The sequence below is a fragment of the Verticillium alfalfae genome, genomic scaffold (assembly GCF_000150825.1).
Source record: "Verticillium alfalfae VaMs.102 supercont1.2 genomic scaffold, whole genome shotgun sequence".
Classification (NCBI taxonomy): Eukaryota; Fungi; Ascomycota; class Sordariomycetes; order Glomerellales; family Plectosphaerellaceae; genus Verticillium; species Verticillium alfalfae.
The window spans coordinates 1,463,863-1,487,828 of record NW_003315037.1 but is presented as its reverse complement, the minus strand read 5'-3'; the positions used below and the strand labels follow the sequence as shown (position 1 = coordinate 1,487,828).

Here is a 23,966-nt window from a genome sequence, read left to right as displayed (position 1 = left end):
TCTTTCGTGGACTACACGACGGGGTCGAAATTGCCGTTCGCCCTTGACGATGCCCTCGATCTCCGAGGTCACCCACCCACCGTAAAAGTCGCCCGGCTGCGCCTCGACGAGCTCCCCGTCGACGAAACAATCCCAGGGCCCCGCGTAGAGCGAGAGGTAGCCCCGAATCGGCTCGAAACCCCGCGTCGGGCTGTCGTAGGACCAGATGCGGTTCGAGACGGCCTCGTCCGTGCCGGGGGCTGCGATGGTGTAGTAGGTTGCCGCGCCCTTCCACTCGCAGTAGGTGCTCCGCCGGGTCTTGGCGAGATTGACCTTCATCGCGTCGGGTGGGATGTAGTAGGCTGTCAGATATGAGTCTGTGTCTCTACAAAATCTTGAATAGCACGTCAAAGTGGAAAGACGAGGCTAGGGAACGGCGCAACGAACTGGGCGGGTGGTGCGTCTCGAGCACCCAGTAGGCGTCTTTGGTGTCTGCTATCACAGTCCCTTTCCATTTGATTTGAATGTGCCGCGATATCTTCTCGAGGAGGGGCGGCCGGGGAAAGGCCTGTACGTTGAGTCTAGCTCGGGCTGCCATTATTCCGTCTGCCTCGGAGATGGAGGGGGATATATCTTATGCTATGTCAAAAAGTATGAAGCAGGACGTGGATGACAGATGTTTGCGTATTCGGTGGTCTTGGAATTCAACACAGATGCTTGAAAGAGAAATCGAGACTCCTGTTATATATACAGGCTGGGACACTGTATCGCCGACGTGAGCATTGGTGTCTCTGAATCCATGAGATCATTACATGAGGCTCAATCAATGTCTCGTGACCGTCAGGTACAGTATGCTGGACCCTGGAGGGCACACCCGCCTTGAGGAGCAGCCATGCGTGGCTCTCAATGTGGCTGACCAGCCACAAATATGCGTCATACAGTGGCTTGCCCTGTTGGCGGGGTCTAACGGCCTGCCAGACGGCCTGATCAGACTGTCAGGGGACTGCCGCCAGCTGAACGATGCTCCGCCCCCGCGAGGCTCCCACCCGTCATGTGGTGCGAGAACCGGCCGACGAGGCCAAGACTCCCCAGTATCTCTTACGCTCTATCAGACGCAGAACTCCGACCCATCACCACCTCGATTCGATTTCGCCTCTCTCTCGTGAACCCCTTGCGATCTTGAGACTTTGAGCGTTCGACACTTATCCAATCGCGAAGACGGGACCATCACTTTCTCCCAAGCAGTCACTGCCACCTTGTGCCGCACTTCCCCGCCATAAGCGTCTCAACCGCACTACGCCCATCATGAACAACCGACAGCTCGGTCGCGACATGCAGGTCGAGTTCCAGGCCAGGGTACGTCTTCTCCTTTCCGAGTACGCTCGGTGGGCTCGCAAAGCAAGAGTCCCGTATCGCTCGTCACCCAACGCTGACGCCCGCTTGTAGTTCCAAGCGAAGCAGGCCAGGAGAGAGGCCCAAAAGGCCGCCAAGCAGGATCCCATCCTGAAGAAGCAGATCCAGGACGTACGTCTCCAAACTTCCCAGCGGCGCACGCTGTACCCGACGCCCAGGCCACGCGCATGTGCATTGCGACGGCAGCGCTGACAGACACCACCTGCAGCTCCTCAAGAACGGCGAGACCCAAAAGGCCTACCAGAAGGCCAAGATGCTCCTGTCCAAGCAGGCCCTCGCCCAGCAGATGGACCAGATGGCCGACATGGCCGAGCTCTCGGCCGCCCAGATCCAGGCCAACAACTCGATGAACCGCATGACGCACATGATGGGCCAGTCCTCGCGGACCATGTCCGTCGCGCAGAGGAACATGAACCCAGAGAAGGTGAGCCGCCCGCTGCCTGCCCTGCCCACCTGCCGCCGGCCTGCCTACGTATTTTACGCTGCATTGGTGCTCCCACCCGCTGACCATCTTACTCGCAGACCCTCGTCACCCTCGAGCAGTTCAAGCAGCAGAACGAAGAGTACGCCATGTCCAACGGCATCTACCAGGACGCCATCACCCAGTCCACGAGCACCCAGGTCTCCGAGGACGCCGTCCACGAGCTCCTCGGCAAGCTCGCCGACGACGCCGGCGTGCAGCTGAGCCAGCAGCTCGAGAGCGCCACCCCGGCCAAGGAGGAGCCCGCGCGCGAGGAGCCCACCGCCGAGGAGGAGGATGCCCTGCAGCAGAGGCTGCGCGCTCTGCGTGCGTAGATGCCGGCTGTGCCTGAGGATATCTCGGGAGGTTGGAACACACACTCAAGAAGGAATGGGGATCTCTTTTCTGGCGTTACATGGGCACGAGGAACGAATCATGGATTGCAGGCAGACACGACGAGAGGGGAAGCGGAGGGACCTTGAACTACATCTATCGTTAATACCAGACTGACTGAAGCTGGCTTTCTGATGGCCGCCATTACCTCTCCATTTGTGAGGAATGGGCAATATGCGTAAACAAGTTTCTAGACACAGACTTTCACAAACGTGACGGACAAAAGATGAAACCCGAACAATCAATGAAAAGTCTTCAGCATGTATCCATGGTCGATCATCATCATCTAGAATCCAATGCCGCCATCCGCCCCTGTGCCCCTTTTCCAAATAGCCCCTCTACATGTAAAGACTTGCCACGGCCGTAATGTCTCGCTTGATCATCTCCTGCGCCGCCTGCATCTTCTGGTAGAGCTCAGGGTCGCCAATGATCCTAGCCGCGTTCTTGACCTCGCGGCACGTCTCGTCAAGCCGGGTGATGGTCCTGACAATCGTGCCTTCGAGCACATCGGTCAGGTCGGTGATGTTCTTGAAGCTCATGCCACGGGCCCACTCATACACAACCTCCATTAGGCCGAAACGCGGCCGTGACGTAAAATCGTTCGAGTCGTCCGTCGACTGGATGACCTGATGGATCGTCTGGACGTTGTTGATCTTCTCGCTAATGTCGATGATGGTCTGCTTGCCCCTCTCTAGGTTGCCCGTCAACGTCGGCTCGCTGTCCGTCTTCTCCTGGAACACAAACGCCGAAAGGAGCGCGGCGATTTCGGCCGGCTCGTAGTCCGCGAGCACGTTGTCAAGGATGAGCTCCGTGAGCACCAATTCATCGCCCGAATGAATTTCACAAGCCACCTTGCCCTTCAGCAGGATGCGAGCGCTGTCGTCAATGAACTGCAGCTCCTTGAGGACGAGGACGCGCTGCTCGTAGTCGGGAAGCAGCTGAAGGTTCTGGTTGGACAGCGACAGCTGCAACTGGGCGATGTGGTCCTTGATAAGCCACTGGTCGTGACACATGGCGAACTACATAAGTGTTAGCGGCAAAGGAAAAAGGGCCGAAGGCATCATTATCACGTACGTGCTTGACAAAGTTATCGCACTCCAGCGCAGGCGAATGGGAAGCAGTGCGAACAGCCTCCTGACGCTTCTCGATGATCTCCTGGAGTGCAAGATTCCTAATTTTGGCAAGATCGACCTCGTCCCAAAGATCGTCCCCAGCCCCTGCAAAGGGCGTGCAGCCTGCCCTTTGCCTTTTGGTACTCTTCACCTCCCTGGAAGATATCGGGCACGATGCCCTTGGTGGTGTAACGAGTCAGACACTCCACGTCAGCAATAGGAACGTGAAGAGTCTTGACCTGTATCTGCTTCTTGTGCTGTGGAAGAGGAGTGAGGTATTTGCGGAAGGCCGGGATGAAGGGCAGCAGGTCTGTCGAGTCGCGAGTCTCGCGGAGTGTTCGGAGCTCACAGACGTGAAGTGTTGCGCCACTGGAGGAGCCCTTAACACTTGCACCGTCGGCAAGGAGGATGCCCGGGGTGCGAACACCATCCTTGTTGTAGACGATCAGGCGTGCCTGGCTAAACATCTTGCGACCAATAGGCAGCTTGACCAGTGCGGAGTAAAGACTTGTGGTGAGCTCTTTGAAGTCCTGGGATGCCTGATGGCACACGTCCATGACCTTATCCTTGTCACAAGTGTCACAAGAATCACGCTTGACCTTCGCCAAGTCGGCCTCAGAGACCTTGACTGCCTTCTCGTGCTCGGGAAGCAACTGCTGCGTCGCGTGTTCCGAGAAACTGCGTTTGATCATCTCCTCGATCTTGAGGGCCTCCACTCGCAGCAGGTTGAGTATCATGTTATAAGTTAGACGGAATTGAGAGCGCAGCTTAGACGCCTCACCCAGAATCATCTTCTGTAGCTCAACCACGGGAGGTACCTCGTCGGAGGCTCCCGGCGGCACAATGATAACCGAGCCGACGGGGTCGAGACCTCGGCGTCCAGCTCGACCGGCCATCTGCGTGTACTCGCCGGGGAGGAGATTGCGGAACGAGTGTCCATCGTGCTTGCGGTAGCCGGAGAAGACGACAGTCCTCGTAGGCAAGTTGAGACCCATGGCAAAAGTCTCCGTGGCGAAGAGAACCTTGACCAGGGTCTGAGCGAACAGAATCTCGACAACCTCCTTAACAATGGGAAGCAGACCACCATGATGGACAGCGATGCCACGAGATAGAAGCTCACGAAGCCGGATGATTTGTGGTAGTTGACGATCCTCCGGCTTCAGCCGAGCAACTGACTTCTCGATCGTCATGTGGATGGCACTTTTCTCGGATGCTGTACAGAAATCCTGGTTGCTGAGCGCATCAGCATTCTGCTCGCACCGCTTCTTTGAGAAGACGAAGATACAAGCGGGCAGCAGCGTGTTCTTCTTGAGGAACTGGACGAGGTGAACCCAGATGTTCTTGTCTTGAGCGGCAGATGCGAATCCACTTCGTCCACCACGGCCCATGTGCCCTGGTGCATGGCTCGCACGGGGAGGACCACCGCGACCTCTCTGCTGACCGCCGCCTCCGCCTCGCTGACCGCCGCCGCCCCTCTGGCCGCCGCGTTGAGGCCCGCCGCGCTGACCTCCTCGCTGTCCTCCTCTTGGCGGACCACCGCCGCGAGCGTTGCCGCTGCTCTCGATCTGCTTGGGCTTCTCCTTGCCTTGCAGAGCAGCATTGGCGTCCTTCCAGCCCTTTTCGCTGAACTTTTTGTCGGCCGTGACGATCTTGTGGATGTCTTTGCCGGCCCATAAATAGTGTTCCAGGGGTACTGGCCGTTTCGGTGTAGAGATGACATAGATATCCTTCTGCTTCGTTCGGCCCACCCAAGAGGCAAACTCGTGCGTGTTGGGAACAGTAGCTGACAGCAAGATGAGGGACACATGTTCCGGGAGCATGATGATGACTTCCTCCCACACGACGCCACGTTCGAGATCGTTGACATAGTGGACTTCGTCGAAAATGACAAACTCGACGTCTCGGATGAGATCAGCGCCACGGTACAGCATGGAGCGAAGAATCTCAGTCGTCATGATGAGACAGCTGGCTTCAGGGTTAATCTGAACATCGCCCGTGAGAATACCAACCTCGTCGAATTCCTGCCGGAAGTCACGGAATTTCTGGTTACTCAACGCTTTGATGGGCGAAGTGTAGATGGCCTTGGTCATGTGCCGAGCAGCCAAGGCTATGGCGTACTCGGCAACCACCGTCTTGCCTGCCGACGTGTGGGCCGCCACGAAGACAGAGTCACCATTCTCGAGGTGGTAGATGGCCTCCTTTTGGAACGTGTCAAGCTCAAACGGCCAGTCTCTCGCCATGTCCGGCACCAGTTCTCTAAAATTGGTTATATCCCTGTTGATATCGACCATGTGCGCCCATTCGCGTCCAGCCTTTCGCGCGCTGGACGCCGCGAGTGTGCCGTGTGGTTCGAGTGCAGGAAACTCGACCGGCAAGATGGCATCGATGTCTTCGCTGTCGTCCTCCTCAGGAGTGTGAGCGTCGTCTCCATCGGCCCTGGCGGCCGTCTCTTCATTCTGCGCGTCAGGCGCCTGCTCAGGCTCCTCGTCGAGCTCCTGCTCGACAGCCTTGGCCTCGTCCTGGTCATTCTTCTTGCTGGAAAAGTTGATACCGCGGCTGAGACCGGGGGCAACCTCGAGAAGGCTGCCGTCGACACCGAGCTTGATGACCCTCTCGAGCTTGTTCGAGGACCCGGCGTCGACGCCGCTCGTGCGGTGCAGCTGGTCCTCGAGCGCTGCGGCCGACTCGACGCCCTCGAGGCCGCCGGGCGCAAAGGGAAAGAAGCCAGCGGCACCGCGCACGAACTCGGCCCTGCTGGCGGGTTTCCGGGAGAACGAGGTCGAGTTCTTGGCCGTGGCACTGTTGGCAGGGACTGTGACGTTCTTGTAGCCGGTGACCCTGCCCTCGAGGCCGTGACGCTGGAACCGGGTCACGGTGCGAGTCTGCGGCGGAGCAAGCCTGAAGAGTTCCGTGTAGTCGACAGGACAGTCCCAGCGTCTGGTTCACGTGTCAGCGGGGTATCCTTGGTGGCTGGTGCCAATGCGACATACTGCTGGAGCCGGTTGAGCCAGTCATTGGAGAAGGAGGTGGATGGCGAGAGGAAGTCCTTCTCCAGATTGCTTTTGAGCTCTGACGACTGCTGCCTCACACGCTTTCGGGGACGTTGCTCAAATAGAATGTCGTCGATATTGACGTCTTTCTCGTCGAGGCGGAGACCTTGTATGGCCTCGGCCAAGTCTGTCGTCATGGTTGGCGAGACTCTCCAAGCTCAAGATGCTGGATGAGGCTCAGCGGGTTGACGGTCAGAGTGGTATTTGAGCGTTGAGTGTTGATGAGGCTCGAGGCGTGACCTGAGCTCCAAATCGATGATGGGGCCAGCAGGCAAGAGGAGGGGACCAGAGTGAGGTGGTGGGTGGTGCCCTGATCCAATGACGTGGTGTCGCTTCCGACCAGCAGCTCCTCATCAGGGCCTGCTCAGTGGCCGAACGCGCTATCAACCCCACTGTAGCTCTGCTCTACAACCATTTGCTATGCCAGCCTTGCCAGTGCACCCAGCTTCGGATATCTGACCTGAGCCTTAATGTCGATGCGTTGATCCAAACATTGCCATTGCTCTGAGAGAACACCAGACACATGACAGCGCACAGTTCACAAGCGAGAACCTTCCACACGGCGGAAAAAATATAACATAGCAAAGCCATATTCTAATAGACTCAAGCAAAAAGGACTGCAGGTCACTCCCCGCTGCGTGGAAGCCCGGGCCATTCCTCCTGGTATGGGATGTGTGTATATGACATTGCAGCATACAAGTACAATTTTCCGCCCGAGTCCAACGGCGCGTCAACGGCCCATTATCGAAGTAGTGCTGCTCGGATGGTCAGGAAAACCTCAATTCCAAGGCTCCCAAAATACGCCAGCGACTCTTCTTCCCAAGCCATCTACTCCTCTCTTTCTCTTTGCGCCTCTCTCGCCCTCTCCCCATTCCACGTGTATTCACCTCCTTCTTACAGCTTCAGCATCTTGGCGATGTAGTCCTCGATCAGGGGCTCGGTGGGGAAGGACATCTCCTCGAGACCCTGGGCGTAGGGCGTGGGGACCTCAGCGCCGGTGACACGCTGAGCGGGGGCGTGGAGGTAGTCAAAGGCGTACTCCATGGTGAGGGCGAGAATCTCGGAGCCGACGCCGAAGGCGGGGTAGCCGGACTCGACGCACAGCAGGCGGCCCGTCTTCTTGACCGACTTGACAATCGACTCAATGTCGAGGGGCTTGACGGAGCGCAGGTTGATGACCTCGCACTCGGCGCCGTACTTCTTCTTGATGTTCTCGGCGGCGACGAGCGACTGGCCGACGCAGCGGGACAGGGTGACGATGGTCAGGTCAGAGCCGGCACGCTCAATCTTGGCCTTGCCGAAGGGGATGACAAAATCGTCCTTCTGGGCGGCCTCGGACATGGGGAATGTCTGGCCGTACAGCAGCTCGTTCTCGAGAACGACAACGGGGTTGGGGTCGCGGATGCGGCCTTCATGAAGCCTTGCGTCCTCGCGCTCCAAGGGACACACTTGAGCAGGAATGCTGCGTACACGCAGAGTAGTCTGCGAGTGCTGCGCACCGACACGCGGCGAAGCGTTGGGGCGCGAAGTGATGTTGCAGGGCTGAATGCCACCGGACATGTAGAGTGTCTTGGCCGCAGAGTTGACAATCTGGTCAATGGCCTGCATGGCAAAGTTGAAGGTCATGAACTCGCACTATAGAAAGACGTGGTCAGCAGGCGGACAAAAGCAAGTGCGCAATTCGCGGCGCGGACCATCGAACCCGCCACTGTGTTCCAGCTCGAGCCGGCACAACACGCAGGCTGTGTTCGACAGACGGGCTGCCGCATCATGGCAATTCTTCCGGGGTAGAGTCAATGCTTACCACAGGGTGCAGGCCGCTGAGGGCGGCACCAACGGCGAGACCGCAGAAGCCGGACTCCGTGATCGGCGTGTCGATGACCCTCTTGTCGCCGAAGCGGTCCAGGAGGCCCTTGGTGACCTTGTAGGCGCCGTTGTACTGTGCGACCTCCTCTCCGAGGACGAAGACCTTCTCGTTGGACTCGAGCTCCTCCGCGAGGGCCTCGTTGAGGGCCTCACGGACAGTGTAGTCCTTGCTGCCCTTGGCGTCGGCATACGTCCTCGTCTGGGCGGCGAAAGAGGGGAATCGAGCGGCGGCAGAGAGCTGGAAGGCAGAGGGACGAAGGGCGGCGGCCCTCGTAGAGGCGGCCAGGCGGGTGGCGGGACGGAGAAGTCGTGACATCTTGAATCGAGCTTCGGGGGGGTTGTGTGGTTGCTGTGCGAATTGACTTTAGCGGCAGCCGCGGAATCTCGAGGGCAAGCACGAGATGGGAAGGAAGATGATGCGAATGATGGAATTGAAAGCCCCAAGGGTGGAACACAGACACCGGCCGACGACGAGAGGATGAAAGGTCCAAAGGGGGGTGGAGGGGGTCGGGTTGGATTGCGGAAGGGTAGAGGTCGAGACGAGAATGGAGCTGTCGAGGGAATTTCGGAGGCGGTCCTTCTCGCAGCGAGAGCAGCTTTTTTTGCTTAGCTTTCCGGGTCGTCCCCAACTTTTTCGACGCAGCGACAGTCCGTTGAATTGCAGCGGACCTCTCAGCGCCTGCACGCACCAGCTTCCAGCGCCTGGGCTGGCTTCGTTGGGGGAGACAGGGAGGCCGGGGGCAGCGATCTAGTCCTAATGAAGCAAGGCGCTATCCGATTCCCATCGTCTTATGTAAGGCGGGACACGGGCAATCCAACCGTCGACACCCGTTTGTCTCCGATTGCGCCCGTCGGTCTCCGCTCACTGTGTCAACATTGGCTGCCCTGGTTGGCCTGCCATGCACTCCTGCGCCCCCCTGAGCACAGCATCAGCAGCAAGTGCCTCACTACAGATACTGTTCTGGTGTGCATGTATGACACGAATGGGACGTGATCAGGACGATTGAAATAAACACAACTGTTCAACCATGTATTGTCGAATCTATGATACAATGAAAAAATAGTCCAGAACCCCCTCTTTTTCTTTTGCGAGGCAGACGTGTGGGTTGGACATGAGATTAAACCATATAGTCAAGTGCGCCGAGCCTCTCGCTCACGCTGCTGCCCCTCATGTTTAATGCCACTTCCTTATGCATTATCATCATAAAAAAAAGCCCCAACTCCTGCTCCTTCGCTCGCATGGCGGTGAGCTGATTTAGTTCTCAGGCTTCTTCGCAACCATGAGGTACATAGGCGTGAAGAGGTGCTTCTTGCCACCAGCGGCCAGGCAGTCGGCTGCCAGGCCCAGGCTGTCCGCCGTCTTCTTGGTGCCAGCAGGCGCCAGCTTGATCATCTCGAGCAAGCCAGCCGTGTTGTGCGCAATGAAGCGACCCCACTTGGTCATGCGAGCAATCGTGAAGAAGTCAAAGGCATACTGGAGGTAGGACAGGTCGCCGGCCATGGGCCACCACCAGGGGTACTCATCGTCGCCCGCCGCGAGATCCTCGTTCATGATCATCTCGAAACCAGCCGCCTTCATGGCAGCGAGGGCCTCATCGACCTTGCACATGTTGGCGATGCCGTCGCCCTGCTCAATGCCGAGACGGATCTCGCGGTGCTCGAGGTTGTCATTGTCGTACTCATCAGTCATGAGCCACTCGTACACGCCAAAGACACCGCCAGGCTTCAGGACACGGAAGATCTCGCTGTAGATGCCCTCGAGAGTAGGGGCGTGCACCGTCGCCTCAATGGCGTAAACGGCGTCGAAAGAGTTGTCAGGAAACGACATTTGCTGAAAAAGAGACGACGTTAGCACCGACTGAAGAGGAAATGAAGTAAGAATGAAATCTCGGCTTACCATGAAGTCACCCTTGACAAAGTCGAGCTGGCCGGAAAGGCCCTCCTTCGCGGCGTAGTGCGTGGCGCGGTCAATCTGGTAGTCGTTGTTGTTCAGGCCGGTAATGTGAGCGCCAGTGAATTTGGCAATCTCACGAGCAGGGCCACCAACACCGCATCCGACGTCGAGAACCTTCATGCCGCGCTTAATGTTGATGCAGTGAGCGAGGTAGTGCTCGTGACGGGCGATGGCCTGGTAGAAAGGCTCGCCCTTGGTGAAGCGGCAGAAGTGGAAGGACTGGCCCCAGCCGTACTCGTACAGGTCGGTCGCCAGGTTGTAGTAGCTGCGCGGAAACAAGTGTCAGACGGTTGCTGGCATGTGCACATGAACAGGCGAATACTCACTGTCTTGTCAGAGTCGCGTACTCGGCTTGACGGGCCTTTCTTCTTGTTAGTCTTTTGAACTGCGCCTCAGGGGTCCGAGGTCTTGACATACGGCCCTCTGCTCAGGGGTCTCGTCCTTGGCCGCCTGGTTGTCCCAGTGCTTGAAGTACTCGTCGACAGCGGCCTTCTTCGCGTCGCTGCCCTTGCTGAACATGGCGGCGATACCGCCCTTGGCCTGCGCAGACTTGCCGTGGAGCGCCTTGTTGAAGTCGGCATCGCGCTTGTGGTCCTCGCGCTCGAGGTTGTCAATAGTGGAAGGGGCCATGTTGAAGGTGGGGGGGGTATCGGTGAAAGCGGCTTGCAGTGGCAAGTGTGTTGAACTAGAAGGAGACAAGAAGAAATTGAGACGCGGCTTGAATGGAGGTGGAAGAGGGGCAAAGGGGTAGATGGCGTGGTGAACCTTATGAAGGGACAGAGCTTTTATTTGAGATTAATGCTCTAGTACTAGGCGGCGTACTCAAATTTCGGGGAGCCGACTCTCAGGAGCCAAACGGGAAAATGTTCCCACCCGCAGCCAATCTGCCAATCTGGCAGTGGTATGTACATGAAGGCCGTGATTGGCCGATTGCGGGGCGCGCCTGATCGCTTGGGCAGGCGGTGAGGAGACCGCCTGTTCGGACAACGAAAAGGGGTCCTGGCACTCTACCAACGCGAATACGAATTCGAATGGGGCCCTTGGGCTTGGGTATTGGTTGCATGTGATGATTGTGGCTGGCCGCGACGGCGCGCGCGAGGAAACACTTCTGAGTCAGCAAGATTGGATGCGCTCTCACGTGCTCAACACTGATTAGATAGCGATCTGCAGCAGCTTGAGGGGCGATTTCAGTAAGGCTGATCCAAGAATTTCCAATCCGCATCAGGCTGCCTCACTTCACCAGCCACCCCAGTGACCTCACTCACTCATGCTGGTCGCATCACACGCCACGACAGTACCCGAACACCCGCGCGCACCTTCATCCTACCGTTTCACCTCTTCATAACCGTTGAACACATACGCACGCCAACGACATGCCGCCGCAAATCAAGCAGGACCTCAACCGCTCTGGTTGGGAGTCTACTGACTTTCCGTCCGTATGCGAAAGCTGCCTTCCCGACAACCCATATGTTAAGATGCTGAAGGAAGACTACGGCGCCGAGTGCAAACTTGTAGGTCAATATGCTGTCTTGGCCCTGCTATCCTATTTACTGACCCTGCCACCGCAGTGTACGAGGCCCTTTACCGTCTTCAGCTGGAGCGCCGACCGCGCCCATGGTCGCAAAAAGAGGACGAACATCTGCTTGACGTGCGCACGACTCAAGAACTGCTGCCAGACATGCATGCTCGATCTCTCTTTCGGCCTTCCAATCGTCGTCCGAGACGCCGCCCTGAAAATGGTGGCACCAGGTCCCTCCTCCGACATCAACAGGGAGTACTTTGCGCAAAATAACGAGCAAGCAATCGAAGAGGGCCGCGCTGGCGTCGAAGAGTATGAGAAGACCGACGAAAAGGCGCGCGAGCTCCTGCGCCGACTAGCGACAAGCAAGCCGTACTTCAGGAAGGGCAAGGCCATCGAGGGTGCGGACACCGAGGGCCAAGGGGGGTCATCTAGAGGAGGAGACCCTGCGGTAGGTGCCGGCGTTGGCGGTGCTGGTCCGATCCGCACCAGGGACTCGAGAGCCGCGGCTGCGGCAGGTGCCCGGCCTGGAGGCAGAGCGAAACAGGCGTTTCCCAGTGCTGCGCAGCTGCCCCCCCGGCCCTCAGGACTGGATGCCTCCTCAAGATAAGAACATCATGTCGCTGTTCGTCACGGGTGTCGAGGACGACTTGCCAGAACACAAGATCAGGGAATTCTTCAAGGCACATGGCAAGATCAAGAGTCTGATCTGCTCACACATGTCGCATTGCGCCTTCGTCAACTACGAAACGCGCGAGGGTGCCGAGAGGCTGCAGCAGAGTGTAAGGGGCGCGCCGTCATAGCAGGTTGCCCGCTCAGGGTGCGCTGGGGTGTGCCCAAGGCATCGCACCATGGACAAGGAGCAGCGTGGACAGATGCTCAGGGATGGTCGCCAGATACAGGGAGGGGCGCGAAAGGGAGGGCAGCGGGGTGGCCAGAAGCAGCTTACGGGCGGCGGAGGCGCAGACGAGGGCGAGGGCAGCCACGCAGCAATCGCGGCGCCTCCTCCCGGAGCCGACGACGGGCCCCAGTATGCCAGTCTGGCGGGCGAGTAATCAGATGGTACAAAAATTGTAATTAACCGGTCACGGCGGAGTTTGGAGTTTGAGCGCAGCATCGATGGCCAGGATTAGGCCACGTAGGGTCGGCTTCATGGCAGCAAGTGAGCTGAGAATTCATGGTATCGTTTTACAGGGTATCATCATCTGTTGTACAGCAGAACGGGAACCGAGTCCCTCCCTTTTTCTTCGCAGACTACCTTTCAGCCTTGGCAGCAGCCTCCGGAAGACTTGCCCTGCCCTGCAGTCTTGATCGAGTCGTTATCGCCCCTCTCTGTGTCCTTGTGAATCCGAAGCTCTGTGGTGTCGTCAGCATCAGCACAACCAGCAAACCATGCACCCGTTACTCACTGAAGCTGTCGTTGCCCTGCGGTTGACCCTGTACAAGGTTGTGCCTAAGGAATTTGGCCACCTCCTCGGCCTTCTCAATCATCGGCTGGATCGTGGGGTCGTTGGCGGGAAGCGTCGACTTCTCGCGGAAGTTGTCGCGGATCTGCTGCCGGGCTGCAGCGAGCACAGGAGCATCGCCTATGGTCAAATAGTCAGCAGGCGCCCCGCGAACTGTCCAATGGTTTGGTTCGTACCTTGGAAGGCAATGTTGGCGGCCCGCCACAGATTCCGATACGCTACGAGGGCCGTCATGTCTGCGGTTTGGTCTGGACAGAAAGGTTCATAAACTTTTCGAAACTGCTGGTACAACCCAGGTAGTAGACAGCCCGTGCCGCGACCAAGACGATATGGTAAGCAATCACGTGATCCTACTGGGTACTCTGTGGAAAGGATTGATGATGCAGCAGATAACACCTGCGGCTCTAGGATATTGATTCGTCCAAGGAGTTTCCCATGTAACACATCATAGAAGCTGTGCTCGATAAAAGTCAATCCACAGAACTGAATACACAAACGATATCACAGTAGTTGCAGCGTACTAACAGTGAGCACAAGGCCTTGTCACTAGGGTACATATTTCTAATGATTTGGAAGGTTTTCCAATGGTCGGTTAGCTCAGTTGGTTAGAGCGTGGTACTAATAATGCCAAGGTCATGAGTTCGACCCTCATACTGACCATTTCCTTTTGCCAGATCTCGATTGTGACCTCTATCTTTTGCTTGATATTATCGCAAAAATATGCTCTGACCAGAACGACAGGCTATTTTCATCTTAGGAGTGTATTAGATAGAGGGATGCGAGAGGCTCCAGGTACTACACATGTCGTTACTTTATGGCATGCAGGTGTCTTTGGTCATTTAGTCGACTGTGATTCAACAATAGTTGGATTCCACATGTTTGTGGGCGTCAAAAGCATCACTAGAAACTCATCAGGACCGTGTAGTATCTCATTCATCAAAAACCCATGTAACGATTCCAACCGAGCGCCTTCTTCGCATCACCGTGATGACCGCAATATGCACTTAGGCAGCCTGTGCCTTTAACGGGTGTCCCGCTCGACACCCCACTAAAATTTTCGAGAGGAAAACTTCCCCAAGCTCTGGATGGGAGGAGCCCTTCCCCGACCCAACCGCCAACCCACCACAACCATCATCCACAATGGCTACCGCAACTGTCGTCGCGCAGCCGCTGCCGGCCCTCGCCGAGGGCTGGACGGCTGAGAAGGACTTCCAGGCCATCGGCCAGCTGTCCGCCGCCACCCAGCGCACCATCGAGCCCGTCGGCCCTCACTTCCTGGCCCACGCCCGCCGCGCCCGCCACAAGCGTACGTTCTCTGAGGATGATCGCATCCAGGCTCAGGAGGCCGTCAAGAACGTCGAGTCTGAGGATCTCGGTGAGATCAGCGAGGCCGAGGACCCCATGGATCTCGCCCGCGACGCCAAGGACTGGAAGGTATGTCGTTATCGCGAGCAACGTCGGAAACTAACGAAAAAGAGTGCATATGCTGACATGGTGGACTACAGAACCAGGACCACTACCAGGTTCTCGGCCTTTCCAAGTACCGCTGGAAGGCCACAGAGGACCAGATCAAGCGTGCCCACCGCAAGAAGGTTCTCAAGCACCACCCCGACAAGAAGGCTGCGGCCGGTATCCAGGACGACGACAACTTCTTCAAGTGCCTTCAGAAGGCCAACGAGGTGCTGATGGACCCCATTAAGCGCCGCCAGTTCGACTCCGTCGACGAGAAGGCCGAGGTCGACCCCCCCACGAAGAAGCAGGTCGCCAAGGGCAACTACTACAAGCTGTGGAGCAACGTCTTCAAGGCCGAGGGTCGCTTCTCCAAGGAGCAGCCTGTGCCCACGTTCGGTGGCGAGAAGGCTACCCAAGAGGAGGTCGAGACTTTCTACAACTTCTGGTACAGCTTTGACAGCTGGCGCACGTTTGAGTACCTCGACGAGGATGTGCCTGACGACAACGAGAACCGTGACCAGAAGCGTCACGTGGAGCGCAAGAACGCCAACGCGCGCAAGAAGAAGAAGGTCGAGGACAACGCCCGCCTCCGCAAGCTGCTTGACGACGCTTCGGCTGGTGACGAGCGCATCAAGCGCTTCCGCCAGGAAGCCAACGCGGCCAAGAACAAGAAGAAGGCCGACAAGGAGGCTGCCGAGAAGAAGGCCATCGAGGACGCCAAGGCGAAGAAGGACGCCGAGGAGCAGGCTGTTCGTGATGCTGAGGCTGCTGCCAAGGCTGACCGTGACTCGGCCAAGAAGAACAAGGAGGCGGCCAAGAACGCTGTCAAGAAGAACAAGCGTATCCTCAAGGGATCTGTCAAGGACGCCAACTACTTCGCGTCCGGCGAGCCCTCGGCTACCGATGTCGACCTTGTCCTTGGCGACGTTGACCTTGTCCAGGGCAAGATTGACGCTGACGAGATGGCTGCACTCGCGGGCAAGCTCAACGGTCTTACTGTCGCCGGTGAGATCAAGGGCGTGTGGAGTGCCGAGGTCAAGCGTCTTGTCGACGCTGGCAAGCTGAAGGAGGGTGAGGCGAAGACCCTTGTTTAAAGGGACGATACTTAATGAGTGACGTTAGAGGGGCTCATGAAGGGATCGACTTTAAGCGTGAGATGGACAAACTTTGTTGCTTAGCGAGGCCAGTAGCACCCATAGACGCTGCAGACATGTATAGACGATGAGGTTCTACTCCCGTGCGATCCATGTGTGTCTCGAAATCCCATTCGGTACCACCACGAGACACGAACACATGGGGTTCCGGCCTGGTTAGTGTTAAAAGAAAAGGATTGAACCCTAATTTGAGTAAGACTATCCTCCAAGCCTGCTAGAAGTCGCTAGGTTGAAATGTGAGATAGGGGTAAAGCATTGAGTAACGTTCGTGTACAATATGTTGTGTCAGCACTGCGCTGGGAGGGTTCATGACAAGAATTGCACACATCACCTCTCCGCCCTTTTCCAAAATACGTGAAACGGTTTCTGCCCCAGCTTGTTGCTTGAGCTGGATGTCCTCGCCTTTGTGTATGATCCACTCGGTTCAGATGGACAGCCCGCTCTGAGTCTCTTAGCTGGACCTTGGTGTGGTTAAGGGAGGACATGCCAGTAGGGTTTCGCTGGTATACCTATGTTTGCCATGGTTAAAGGGCCATCAGGGGAAGGGCGGCTTCTTTCATGCGCCTGCCCGATATCAGAATGCGTGCTGGCCGAGCAAAACACTCGCCTGCCGTTTCACAAGGTAACCGGCACCTGCACTTGCACTTGCACCAGCATCCGGACAGGTGGCTGTACCTGCCTCTTCCTGAGGTCATACTCGACCCCCAGTCAGGACCAGGCATCTTGTACCGCCTGTCCTTCTTTGAAGTCAACCAGTCATTCCTCAGATCCTGCCTGGCCCCCTGGTGCCATCGCACATTCTTGTTGCTGGATACCCTGTGTCGGATTCGAGCCGTCGGCTCCAAGTTATCTGGCATACAGATCAAGAGGAATACTAAGGACCTCTCGTTTCCTTGAACACTCAACACTACCGTACCGATGCTCCGACATGATATTTCAACCGCCGTACATTCACTAAGCGCCCTTGCTAGTCCTACTTCATGAGTCTCCCATTCTTCAACGTGCGCAATCAGGAAAGAAAAGACCTTTCGACAACCGTTGACACCCACAAATAAGTAGCACGGCATCCGCGGCTGCCAACCTCAAGGCAGTCTCTCCACGGTCTTTCCAAGATGGCAGCCAACGATTCCCTGCAGAACACGTCTGTCCAAGATTCAGACCAGGAGCAGAGACAGCAGTTAAACCAGCAAAGCCAACGCGAAAGTGGCACTGACTGGGCCGAGTACGATGCCAACGCTGCACCTCAGATTACCGTTGAACAGGCCCCCGAGGTCGTTCCTGGTCAGAGTTTGAAGGGCTTAGATGGTGCTGTCGATGTTGAAGCTGATATCCGCCCTCCTTCAGCCTCCGAAAACAAACCCCCGGTTCCGGAGCACCTGCCCTGGAAGACACGTATTCTCAACAGTCGTCTCTGCTCATGGAAGCTTCTGCTTCCTCTCGTCGTCCTCTTACTTGTGGCCATTATCGTTCCGGTCGTTGTATCGCAAAGGCGTGGCGATTCTCGCTCGATAGATGATGGCATACCTACCGGGGAGACCTCCTTCACCGCCACGCAAGTTTCGCGGACGGACACGTCGTCAAGTCCGTTAGCCTCCAGCACGTCTGCCTCCAGCCCAGTGAGTCCCACTACCAGCCTGGATCTTTCAAACATGAGCAGTTCTAGTGCCCATGCTGACGCGCTGGGGAATCAGATTGCCGAATGCAGGCCATCCGACTTCAGAACCGATGTCAACTGGATAGGGATTGCTGGCGAGGTCGGATGGAAGTTCAAACTCAGCGACGCCGATGATGCCGAGGACTGCTGTAAGCAGTGCTACCAGTCCACCAAAGAAGGCTGCAACGGGTGGCTGTTCATGCCAGGCAATGGGGACGAGTCCAGTGTGGTGCCGCCTTGCAACATCATTTATGGATACCGAGGCCCTGATGAGGACGATGAGTGTCCCACCGGCAAGCCGGACATTGTCTTTGCGGGTGCCAGTGATAGCGAGGAGAACTTTGGGGGCGGCGGGCCTTGTGCTGGAGCCGTCAGGGGACGTCGTTAGCGAGGCACTTCGAGCCGGCGCGGGCTGCCGTTGTCCACCAAGGTACCATCCTGAACTTATGGCAGGGTGGTGAAAAGAGGCTTGCCAGGGGTTGGTTCAGACAGATGACAGGCGTTGCGTTGGTTATGGGACGGCAGCGCACAGGGACTGCTGCGATGAAGCACAACCGTGGCAAGAAACCGACATCAACTGCTTGCACCTCCTACGGTTAAAGCGAAAAGAAAGGCACCAGCGCTGCATGTAATTTCATAGATACGGACGTTCGAGTCCTCGTCTTAAAGCGGTCACTTGAATACACTACATTTGATCTCAGTGTGCTTGCTCTTCGTGCTAGGAACATGTACAAACGTGGTATATTAGACGGTGGAAATGCCGCCATATGCTGATACAAATTACAATCGCGATCTCACATCTGTTGGTACAAGCAGCCCCCTCTATGCAAGGACACACTATCTCGACAACTTCTCGTCTGTACTGTATCACACCCAACATACTCCCTACCAAGGCAACACATCATAGATACCGTCATACACCTTACCGACCCAGCCATGCGTCAACCCTCCACGGGCAACGACGCCAAGCCCGCCAGCAGCCCACAGGGCGGCAACAGCAACGACAGCCCCCTGCACCCCCCACCAGGCCCTGCGCCTCCTGCGCCGGACGCTCTTGTCCTCGACGCGCGGGCCGGCGCCGCGCCAGCCCATGGCCACGGGCGCGATCCCGGCCCAGCGCGCGGCGCCCCACACGGTGTGGCCAGCCGTCACCGCAATGAGGGCGACGTAGGCGGGTCCAGGAAACGACGGGGTGGCGGGGCGAACCCGGGGGGGCCAAACTAAGGCAAAGGTTGGAGCTGTCGGCCTCGACATAAGAGGGGGCAGCAGGCGGGTTGACGCATGCGTGGGGCGCCACCAGGCCGGCGAGGACGTAGCCTGACGTGGCGATTCAGCTGAGGGGGCGGGCAGATGCGCAGAGCCTGCGGCTTGCCGCGGGGGTTGCTGACGTGGTGGTGGCTGTGGCTGTGGGTGTTGCTGCTGCCGCCGCTGCTGCTGCCGTGCCGCGAGGGCGAGTTTGTGCGCGAGCGGGCGAGGGCGTACATGCCCGGCGTGCTGCCGCCGTAGCGCGCGAGGTTCTGGGAGCGGCGGATCAGGCGCAGGGCGAGGCCCGAGGCGATGTGGGCGGCTATGGGCAGGGTGACGAGGAGGGGCTCTGTGAGGGCGGTCTGGTAGAGCTCGCGGGCCTGGAGGAGGTAGGTCTCGGAGGCGGGGACGGAACGAGTGATGAGAGGGATCAGGGAGGTGTTGGCGAGGTGGATGGTCGTGAAGACGGGGATCAAGTAGGACGAGTATTTCTGGATGCGGGTGACTGGGGGGTCGTTAGCATCAAAGTGGCGGAGGGATTCAAGGCGCAAAGGCTAGGTCCATACGGTAGTAAATGGAGTTGTGCGAAGCATGGCTAGTGCTACGGCTGAGGCCGAGAGGCGTTGGTGAGCCAGCTGTCGTGGGTTTTGTGTGCTCGGCATCGTCTTCAGGTGAGAACTGGAGATGCTTCTCGTCTTCGGCGTAAGGAGACTCTATGGGTGCTGGGTCGAGCTGGAGCAGAGACACGAGGGTCTCCTGCGACGCCTGCTCGTGGAGAGCGTACGCCATTGCGTGTGATGGCCTGGTGTCAGTCTCGGGCTGCTGTCGACAGCGGCTGGAGAGAGCATGCGACGGACAATAATTCGATGTGGTTGATGGATCGCGTCGCATCTGACATTCGCCAGGCGTGCTATAGGCTCAGCGGTGAGCTGCGACCCACTTCGAGGTGTCGAGGCCGATGACGTCGAGCAGAGCCCCTGTGCCTGGCTTTGAGGCCTGTGGAAACCCTGGGTCGCCCCTAGCCAAGCCCCCGAGGCTTCTGGAGCCCCTATAAGCACGCTGATGTTCGGGCACTGCATCGAACACTAGGCAGCCTCAACCTCAGTCCCTTTACGACATTTGAAATCATTCTCCATGAAGGGCTGCAGCAGACGACCTACCACCTCATCGGCAAGTTTTCACGAGGCGACTGTTAGAATACTTTGTTTCCATGCACGTCTTCCAAAACTTCAGTCAATGGTTTTTGTCACGGGGGAACTGCACACGAATTGTGCTGCTTCATGATATACAACTACTAGTTACCTATGGGCTCTCTACCAATAATTTCCGTCGGCTGATACAATAACAACGGTGACCCAGATAGGCTGAAGCTAGAGCTGCTCAGACTTTATACTTGATCGATCAGACATGGCTTGACATGCCAACTTTCCTTCAATCAAGGATGGCCTAATGCAGACTTGAGCTCCTAGCCTCCTGGCTGTGTTCGACTGCTGTAGCAAAGCACATTCCTTGCCACAGACTCTCCAGACAACTATTCGAATTGTCAAGAAGCCACTCAAGGTCGGCCTTGAAACAGAGGGGCTCAGTTAAAGCGGCAAAGACGCTAGCCCCATCTGTCCATCGTCACAAGCAGCCGCCGTCCAAAAGATCCAAAGAAGTGCCCGTCAGAGCTATTTGGCCTGTCCAAAATCTCCGGTTCGCATTGTCTACCTAGGTCGTTCTGCGTTGGTCGCGTCAAGGCAGAGCGACTGCCAGCCTGCTGCCTAGCTCGAGTCCCTCTGTTTGCCGCCTTGGTCTCGTCGTGACCGACAGCTTGCGTGGCCTTCCATCGCAACCCATCGCCGAAGGTCCCGAATCCGTACTATTTTCAATTCTTGCAAAAGGGACAACGCCCCGAGACGACCAAGTCATGGACGTCGATCCGTCTACGGGGCCCGAGGACCCGAATCTTCGCAGAGCGGTATGTCTCTGAATCAGCCGGGCCATGGCGTGCCGTGTTCCGCCAACCCCGCCGGCGGCCGTCCACGGACCGGCTTTTTTGCCTGTTATGTGTTGTGACAGTTGGCTAACGCGGCGTGGATTGAAATAGTGTGATCAATGTAGGATACGTAAAGTAAGGTCCCCGTCATATCCCCTCGCACTTTTTTTCTTTATGCACCCTGGCCAGCTTGTCACTGTCACGACCAACACCTCGCCATCTGACTTGATGTGCACGCAAGCATGAGGCTGATGAGAGGCAGATTCGCTGTGACAAGGGCACGCCATGCTCCAACTGCCGGACGGCTCTGCGGTCATGTAGCTCCATCGGCGTTACACATAAACCCAGAGAGCAACGGCAGCGTGTGCTCATCTCTCATCAATAGTCAGTCCACCTTTCGAGTTTTACACAAGTTTCATTTCATCTCGCCATCCCGCCGGTACTCATTCATGCATCCTAATCTTGACACGCCGCTCTAGTGAGAGGAAAATCGACCTCATCGAGGAGAGGCTGTCCGGTATCGAGGACGCCCTACGCACAATCGCAAACAATGGTCTCGCCTCCGAGACCAACCACTCGAGGCGCACCGCGACAACGACACCGGGCGTTCCAGCGTCGGCTCCGCTGGGCGATGCTCAAGCCTTCGTGCACGAAGAGCCGGACGACGACGACGACGAGACAGAAGCCTTCGAGGGTGACCTCTCGCTGACGGCGCACACTGTCTTCGCCCGCGACTTTCTTGAGAACGCCGTTCAGAGGACCTCCCTGAGCGACGTGACGCCCAACATGCAGTCCGCCCTGCTGACCCTGCGCCAGATGGTCTCGATGCAGAACGAGTCGTCGTCCATCCGCGAGCTCAAGTTCCCCAACCAGCAACCCCTGCCGCCCGGCGGTCTACCAGAGCTGCCGATGCCCCCCATGGCCGCCGTCGTGTCGCTGCTGAAGCACCAGAAAGGTCTGTTCGCCCCGTCTCGGCACCCTGCGTGTACTCCGAGGCCTTCAGAGCCGGAAAGAAAAGTCAGCGCTAAAACGTCATGGTAGCGGCCCCGCCCAGCATCTTCGCCATAGCCTGCTCCTTCCTCGACATCGACGATCTCTCGGAGCTCTGCCGCAAGGTCTATTTCTGCACCGACACCTTTTCTCACCCGTGCTTCGTCATCGTCGTAGGCTCCTTGTACTACCTCTTCATGGAGCAGAGCTTCCTGGCCAAGGACAACGCGTCGAGGGCTGAGTTTCAGCTGTACCAGCGCATGTGCCAGGTGAATCTCGAGACCGCCCTCGCAAGCCTGCCGCTCATGCTGCCCGCCAAGACCGAGAGCATCGAGGCCCTGCTCGTTGCCGTGAGTGCTATTCCTCTGAGAGAGAGAGAGAGAGAGAGAGAGAGAGAAACACGTCCGATTTCGTATGCCGAAAGACGCTGACGTTCTGGCAGACCCTGTACTCTATAGACGTGTCCAAGACGTCGCTCGCGTGGCACTTTGTCTCGACGGCGGCGACCTTGTGCCAGACGCTGGGCTACCACCGGGCGTCCCGCGTCAAGCCCGATCCCCACACCAGCGGCAAGGACGTCAAGACGCTGCTCTTCTGGCACACGTACATGCTCGACAAGAGCCTCGCGCTGCGCACGGGGCGGTCGTCAGCCATCCAGGACTGGGACATAACGCTGCCGCGGACGGTCGACAGCACCATGGTGGAGGACCCGTGGGGCGCCATCATCACGACGTGGATCCGCGAATCAGAGATGCATCACCGTGTCTACGAGCACCTCTACAGCCCGACCGCCCTTGCCCGACCACGGCACGAGCGCATCGAGGCCGCACGCCGCCTCGAGGCTGACCAGAAGGACATCATGGCGGCGGCGTCGCAGGCGCGCGAGCAGGCCATGTTCGGGTTCAAGGCCCTCAACGCCTCGGCCCTCATCGACATTCACCTGCGCGGCGACGAGCTGACACACCAGTCCACGTTGACGCTGATCTACCGCGCCATTCCCGCGCCCGAGGGCTCGCCCAGCCGCTTCACGCAGGAGTGCATTGAGACGGCTCGGTTCGCCATGCAGATCCACCACGAGTGCATGGCGCAGCTTGACGAGGCGCAGCACATGAAGGCTGTCTATGTGCACTGGTATGTCATGATAGCCTCGGTACCACGATTGGCGTGGTCCACGCTCTCGCGGCTTGCATCGAGTGACCAATTTCCAAACTGAACCGAGCTAACACGCCGCAGGGCCATCCTCCTGACACCCTTTGCACCCTTCTTCGTACTCTTCTGCCACGTCATCGAAACCTCCTCGGCCGAAGATCTCAAGCGGCTCTATGAGTTTGCCGACTCGCTCGGGGGCCCGTCGCCCATTTCGGAACCGGTGCAGAAGCTGCATCGGCTCTGCCAGGCGCTGTACAACGTGGCCCTGACCTATGTTGAAGCCAAGGCGCAGCAGCCCGCTGCCAATCAGGCGCCCATCAACGAGGAGTTTGACATGTACCTGAGCGCGCTGGGCTTCCCTCCCAACGAACTGCTGGCGCCGGGCACCGGAGTCGAGGCCGGCGCGGCGGCGCAGACAGCGGTACAGTCGGAGCAGCTGGCTAACTGGTTCTCTGGCAACCAACAGATGATGGGCTTGCTGGAAGAGGATCTCTCGCAGTTCGGGCCAACGGGGTGGATCGAGTAAATGGGTTGGTTTTGCGATGTGCTCCGGTAGATGAGAGCGTCCATCCTGGTTGGATTTGTATCCTGAAAAGGGACGTGGCGAGCCACATTACACTGTCAATCGGAGTGAAGCAAAGCGGTTGCTCAGTCGGTGGGATATCGCGGGTCATAGTGGTCGTAATCTTCGTCGTCGGTATCGCTCTCCAGCAGGCCGGGTCTCTCTTCGGCCAACCCCTTGTCCTCAACTGATGGTAGAGGCGGCCTCACAACCTCAGTCTTGGAGGCTTCCGCGGCAGCAGGGGCGGAAGGTGTCTCGGCCGCTGGCGCGAATGCTGACTTGAAGCCCGACTTCTTGAAGCCGCCCTTCTTGAAGCCACCACCACCGCCGCCACCGCCGCCACCGCCGCCACCGGGGGCAGCGCCACCGGCCGGCGTCTTGATGGCAATAATGCCATCAGCCTTGGCTTCGGCCTTGCGAGCGCGAGCGCCGCATTGGGGTCGCGAACCATGGCTTTCATGTCCTTCAGGCGCTGCTTGTGACTGTGGTCGTAGCTCGAGAAGTGGGCTTCGTAGTCATTCATGCGTGAGTAGCCCTTGGAGCAAATGCTGCAGTAGAATGACTGCAAAG

The 23,966-nt window shown here is 57.8% G+C and overlaps 11 protein-coding genes and 1 non-coding gene across 12 annotated transcripts; 6 read left to right on the top strand and 6 right to left on the bottom strand.

The window, feature by feature from the left end:
- Positions 1–12: 12 nt before the first annotated feature.
- VDBG_01918 (conserved hypothetical protein) lies at positions 13–577 on the bottom strand (the record flags this gene model as incomplete). Its single annotated transcript, XM_003007684.1, has 2 exons — positions 13–356; positions 427–577. Coding segments are annotated over 2 exons (495 nt in total), but the record flags the coding sequence as incomplete, so codon positions are not given.
- Positions 578–1,284: 707 nt separating this feature from the next.
- VDBG_01917 (conserved hypothetical protein) lies at positions 1,285–2,187 on the top strand (the record flags this gene model as incomplete). Its single annotated transcript, XM_003007683.1, has 4 exons — positions 1,285–1,335; positions 1,426–1,503; positions 1,601–1,816; positions 1,915–2,187. The coding sequence occupies 4 exons, from the start codon at positions 1,285–1,287 to the stop codon at positions 2,185–2,187; spliced, it is 618 nt and encodes a 205-aa protein (XP_003007729.1).
- A 396-nt stretch (positions 2,188–2,583) lies between these two features.
- VDBG_01916 (antiviral helicase SKI2) lies at positions 2,584–6,544 on the bottom strand (the record flags this gene model as incomplete). The annotated part of the gene is made up of 4 exons (XM_003007682.1): positions 2,584–3,264; positions 3,320–3,416; positions 3,502–6,255; positions 6,348–6,544. The coding sequence occupies 4 exons, from the start codon at positions 6,542–6,544 to the stop codon at positions 2,584–2,586; spliced, it is 3,729 nt and encodes a 1,242-aa protein (XP_003007728.1).
- Positions 6,545–7,301: 757 nt separating this feature from the next.
- Positions 7,302–8,742, bottom strand: VDBG_01915 (pyruvate dehydrogenase E1 component subunit beta; the record flags this gene model as incomplete). The annotated part of the gene is made up of 2 exons (XM_003007681.1): positions 7,302–8,042; positions 8,212–8,742. The coding sequence occupies 2 exons, from the start codon at positions 8,587–8,589 to the stop codon at positions 7,302–7,304; spliced, it is 1,119 nt and encodes a 372-aa protein (XP_003007727.1).
- Positions 8,743–9,528: 786 nt separating this feature from the next.
- VDBG_01914 (sterol 24-C-methyltransferase) lies at positions 9,529–10,857 on the bottom strand (the record flags this gene model as incomplete). Its single annotated transcript, XM_003007680.1, has 4 exons — positions 9,529–10,104; positions 10,171–10,492; positions 10,554–10,588; positions 10,645–10,857. The coding sequence occupies 4 exons, from the start codon at positions 10,855–10,857 to the stop codon at positions 9,529–9,531; spliced, it is 1,146 nt and encodes a 381-aa protein (XP_003007726.1).
- Positions 10,858–11,600: 743 nt separating this feature from the next.
- VDBG_01913 (pre-mRNA-splicing factor slt-11) lies at positions 11,601–12,356 on the top strand (the record flags this gene model as incomplete). Its single annotated transcript, XM_003007679.1, has 2 exons — positions 11,601–11,738; positions 11,796–12,356. The coding sequence occupies 2 exons, from the start codon at positions 11,601–11,603 to the stop codon at positions 12,354–12,356; spliced, it is 699 nt and encodes a 232-aa protein (XP_003007725.1).
- A 534-nt stretch (positions 12,357–12,890) lies between these two features.
- On the bottom strand, positions 12,891–13,493 carry VDBG_01912 (conserved hypothetical protein; the record flags this gene model as incomplete). Its single annotated transcript, XM_003007678.1, has 3 exons — positions 12,891–13,102; positions 13,156–13,332; positions 13,389–13,493. 3 exons carry the CDS (start codon positions 13,444–13,446, stop codon positions 13,008–13,010), a joined length of 330 nt encoding a protein of 109 aa, XP_003007724.1.
- A 305-nt stretch (positions 13,494–13,798) lies between these two features.
- VDBG_15030 lies at positions 13,799–13,872 on the top strand. Its single transcript has one exon. It is a non-coding gene; the product is annotated as a tRNA-Ile (tRNA).
- A 480-nt stretch (positions 13,873–14,352) lies between these two features.
- Positions 14,353–15,758, top strand: VDBG_01911 (zuotin; the record flags this gene model as incomplete). The annotated part of the gene is made up of 2 exons (XM_003007677.1): positions 14,353–14,646; positions 14,718–15,758. The coding sequence occupies 2 exons, from the start codon at positions 14,353–14,355 to the stop codon at positions 15,756–15,758; spliced, it is 1,335 nt and encodes a 444-aa protein (XP_003007723.1).
- A 1,172-nt stretch (positions 15,759–16,930) lies between these two features.
- On the top strand, positions 16,931–17,860 carry VDBG_01910 (predicted protein; the record flags this gene model as incomplete). The annotated part of the gene is made up of 1 exon (XM_003007676.1): positions 16,931–17,860. The coding sequence occupies one exon, from the start codon at positions 16,931–16,933 to the stop codon at positions 17,858–17,860; it is 930 nt and encodes a 309-aa protein (XP_003007722.1).
- An 832-nt stretch (positions 17,861–18,692) lies between these two features.
- On the bottom strand, positions 18,693–19,540 carry VDBG_01909 (conserved hypothetical protein; the record flags this gene model as incomplete). Its single annotated transcript, XM_003007675.1, has 2 exons — positions 18,693–19,222; positions 19,284–19,540. 2 exons carry the CDS (start codon positions 19,504–19,506, stop codon positions 18,693–18,695), a joined length of 753 nt encoding a protein of 250 aa, XP_003007721.1.
- Positions 19,541–20,626: 1,086 nt separating this feature from the next.
- VDBG_01908 (fungal specific transcription factor domain-containing protein) lies at positions 20,627–23,360 on the top strand (the record flags this gene model as incomplete). Its single annotated transcript, XM_003007674.1, has 7 exons — positions 20,627–20,677; positions 20,807–20,830; positions 20,943–21,079; positions 21,175–21,650; positions 21,737–22,035; positions 22,128–22,816; positions 22,919–23,360. The coding sequence occupies 7 exons, from the start codon at positions 20,627–20,629 to the stop codon at positions 23,358–23,360; spliced, it is 2,118 nt and encodes a 705-aa protein (XP_003007720.1).
- Positions 23,361–23,966: the final 606 nt, after the last annotated feature.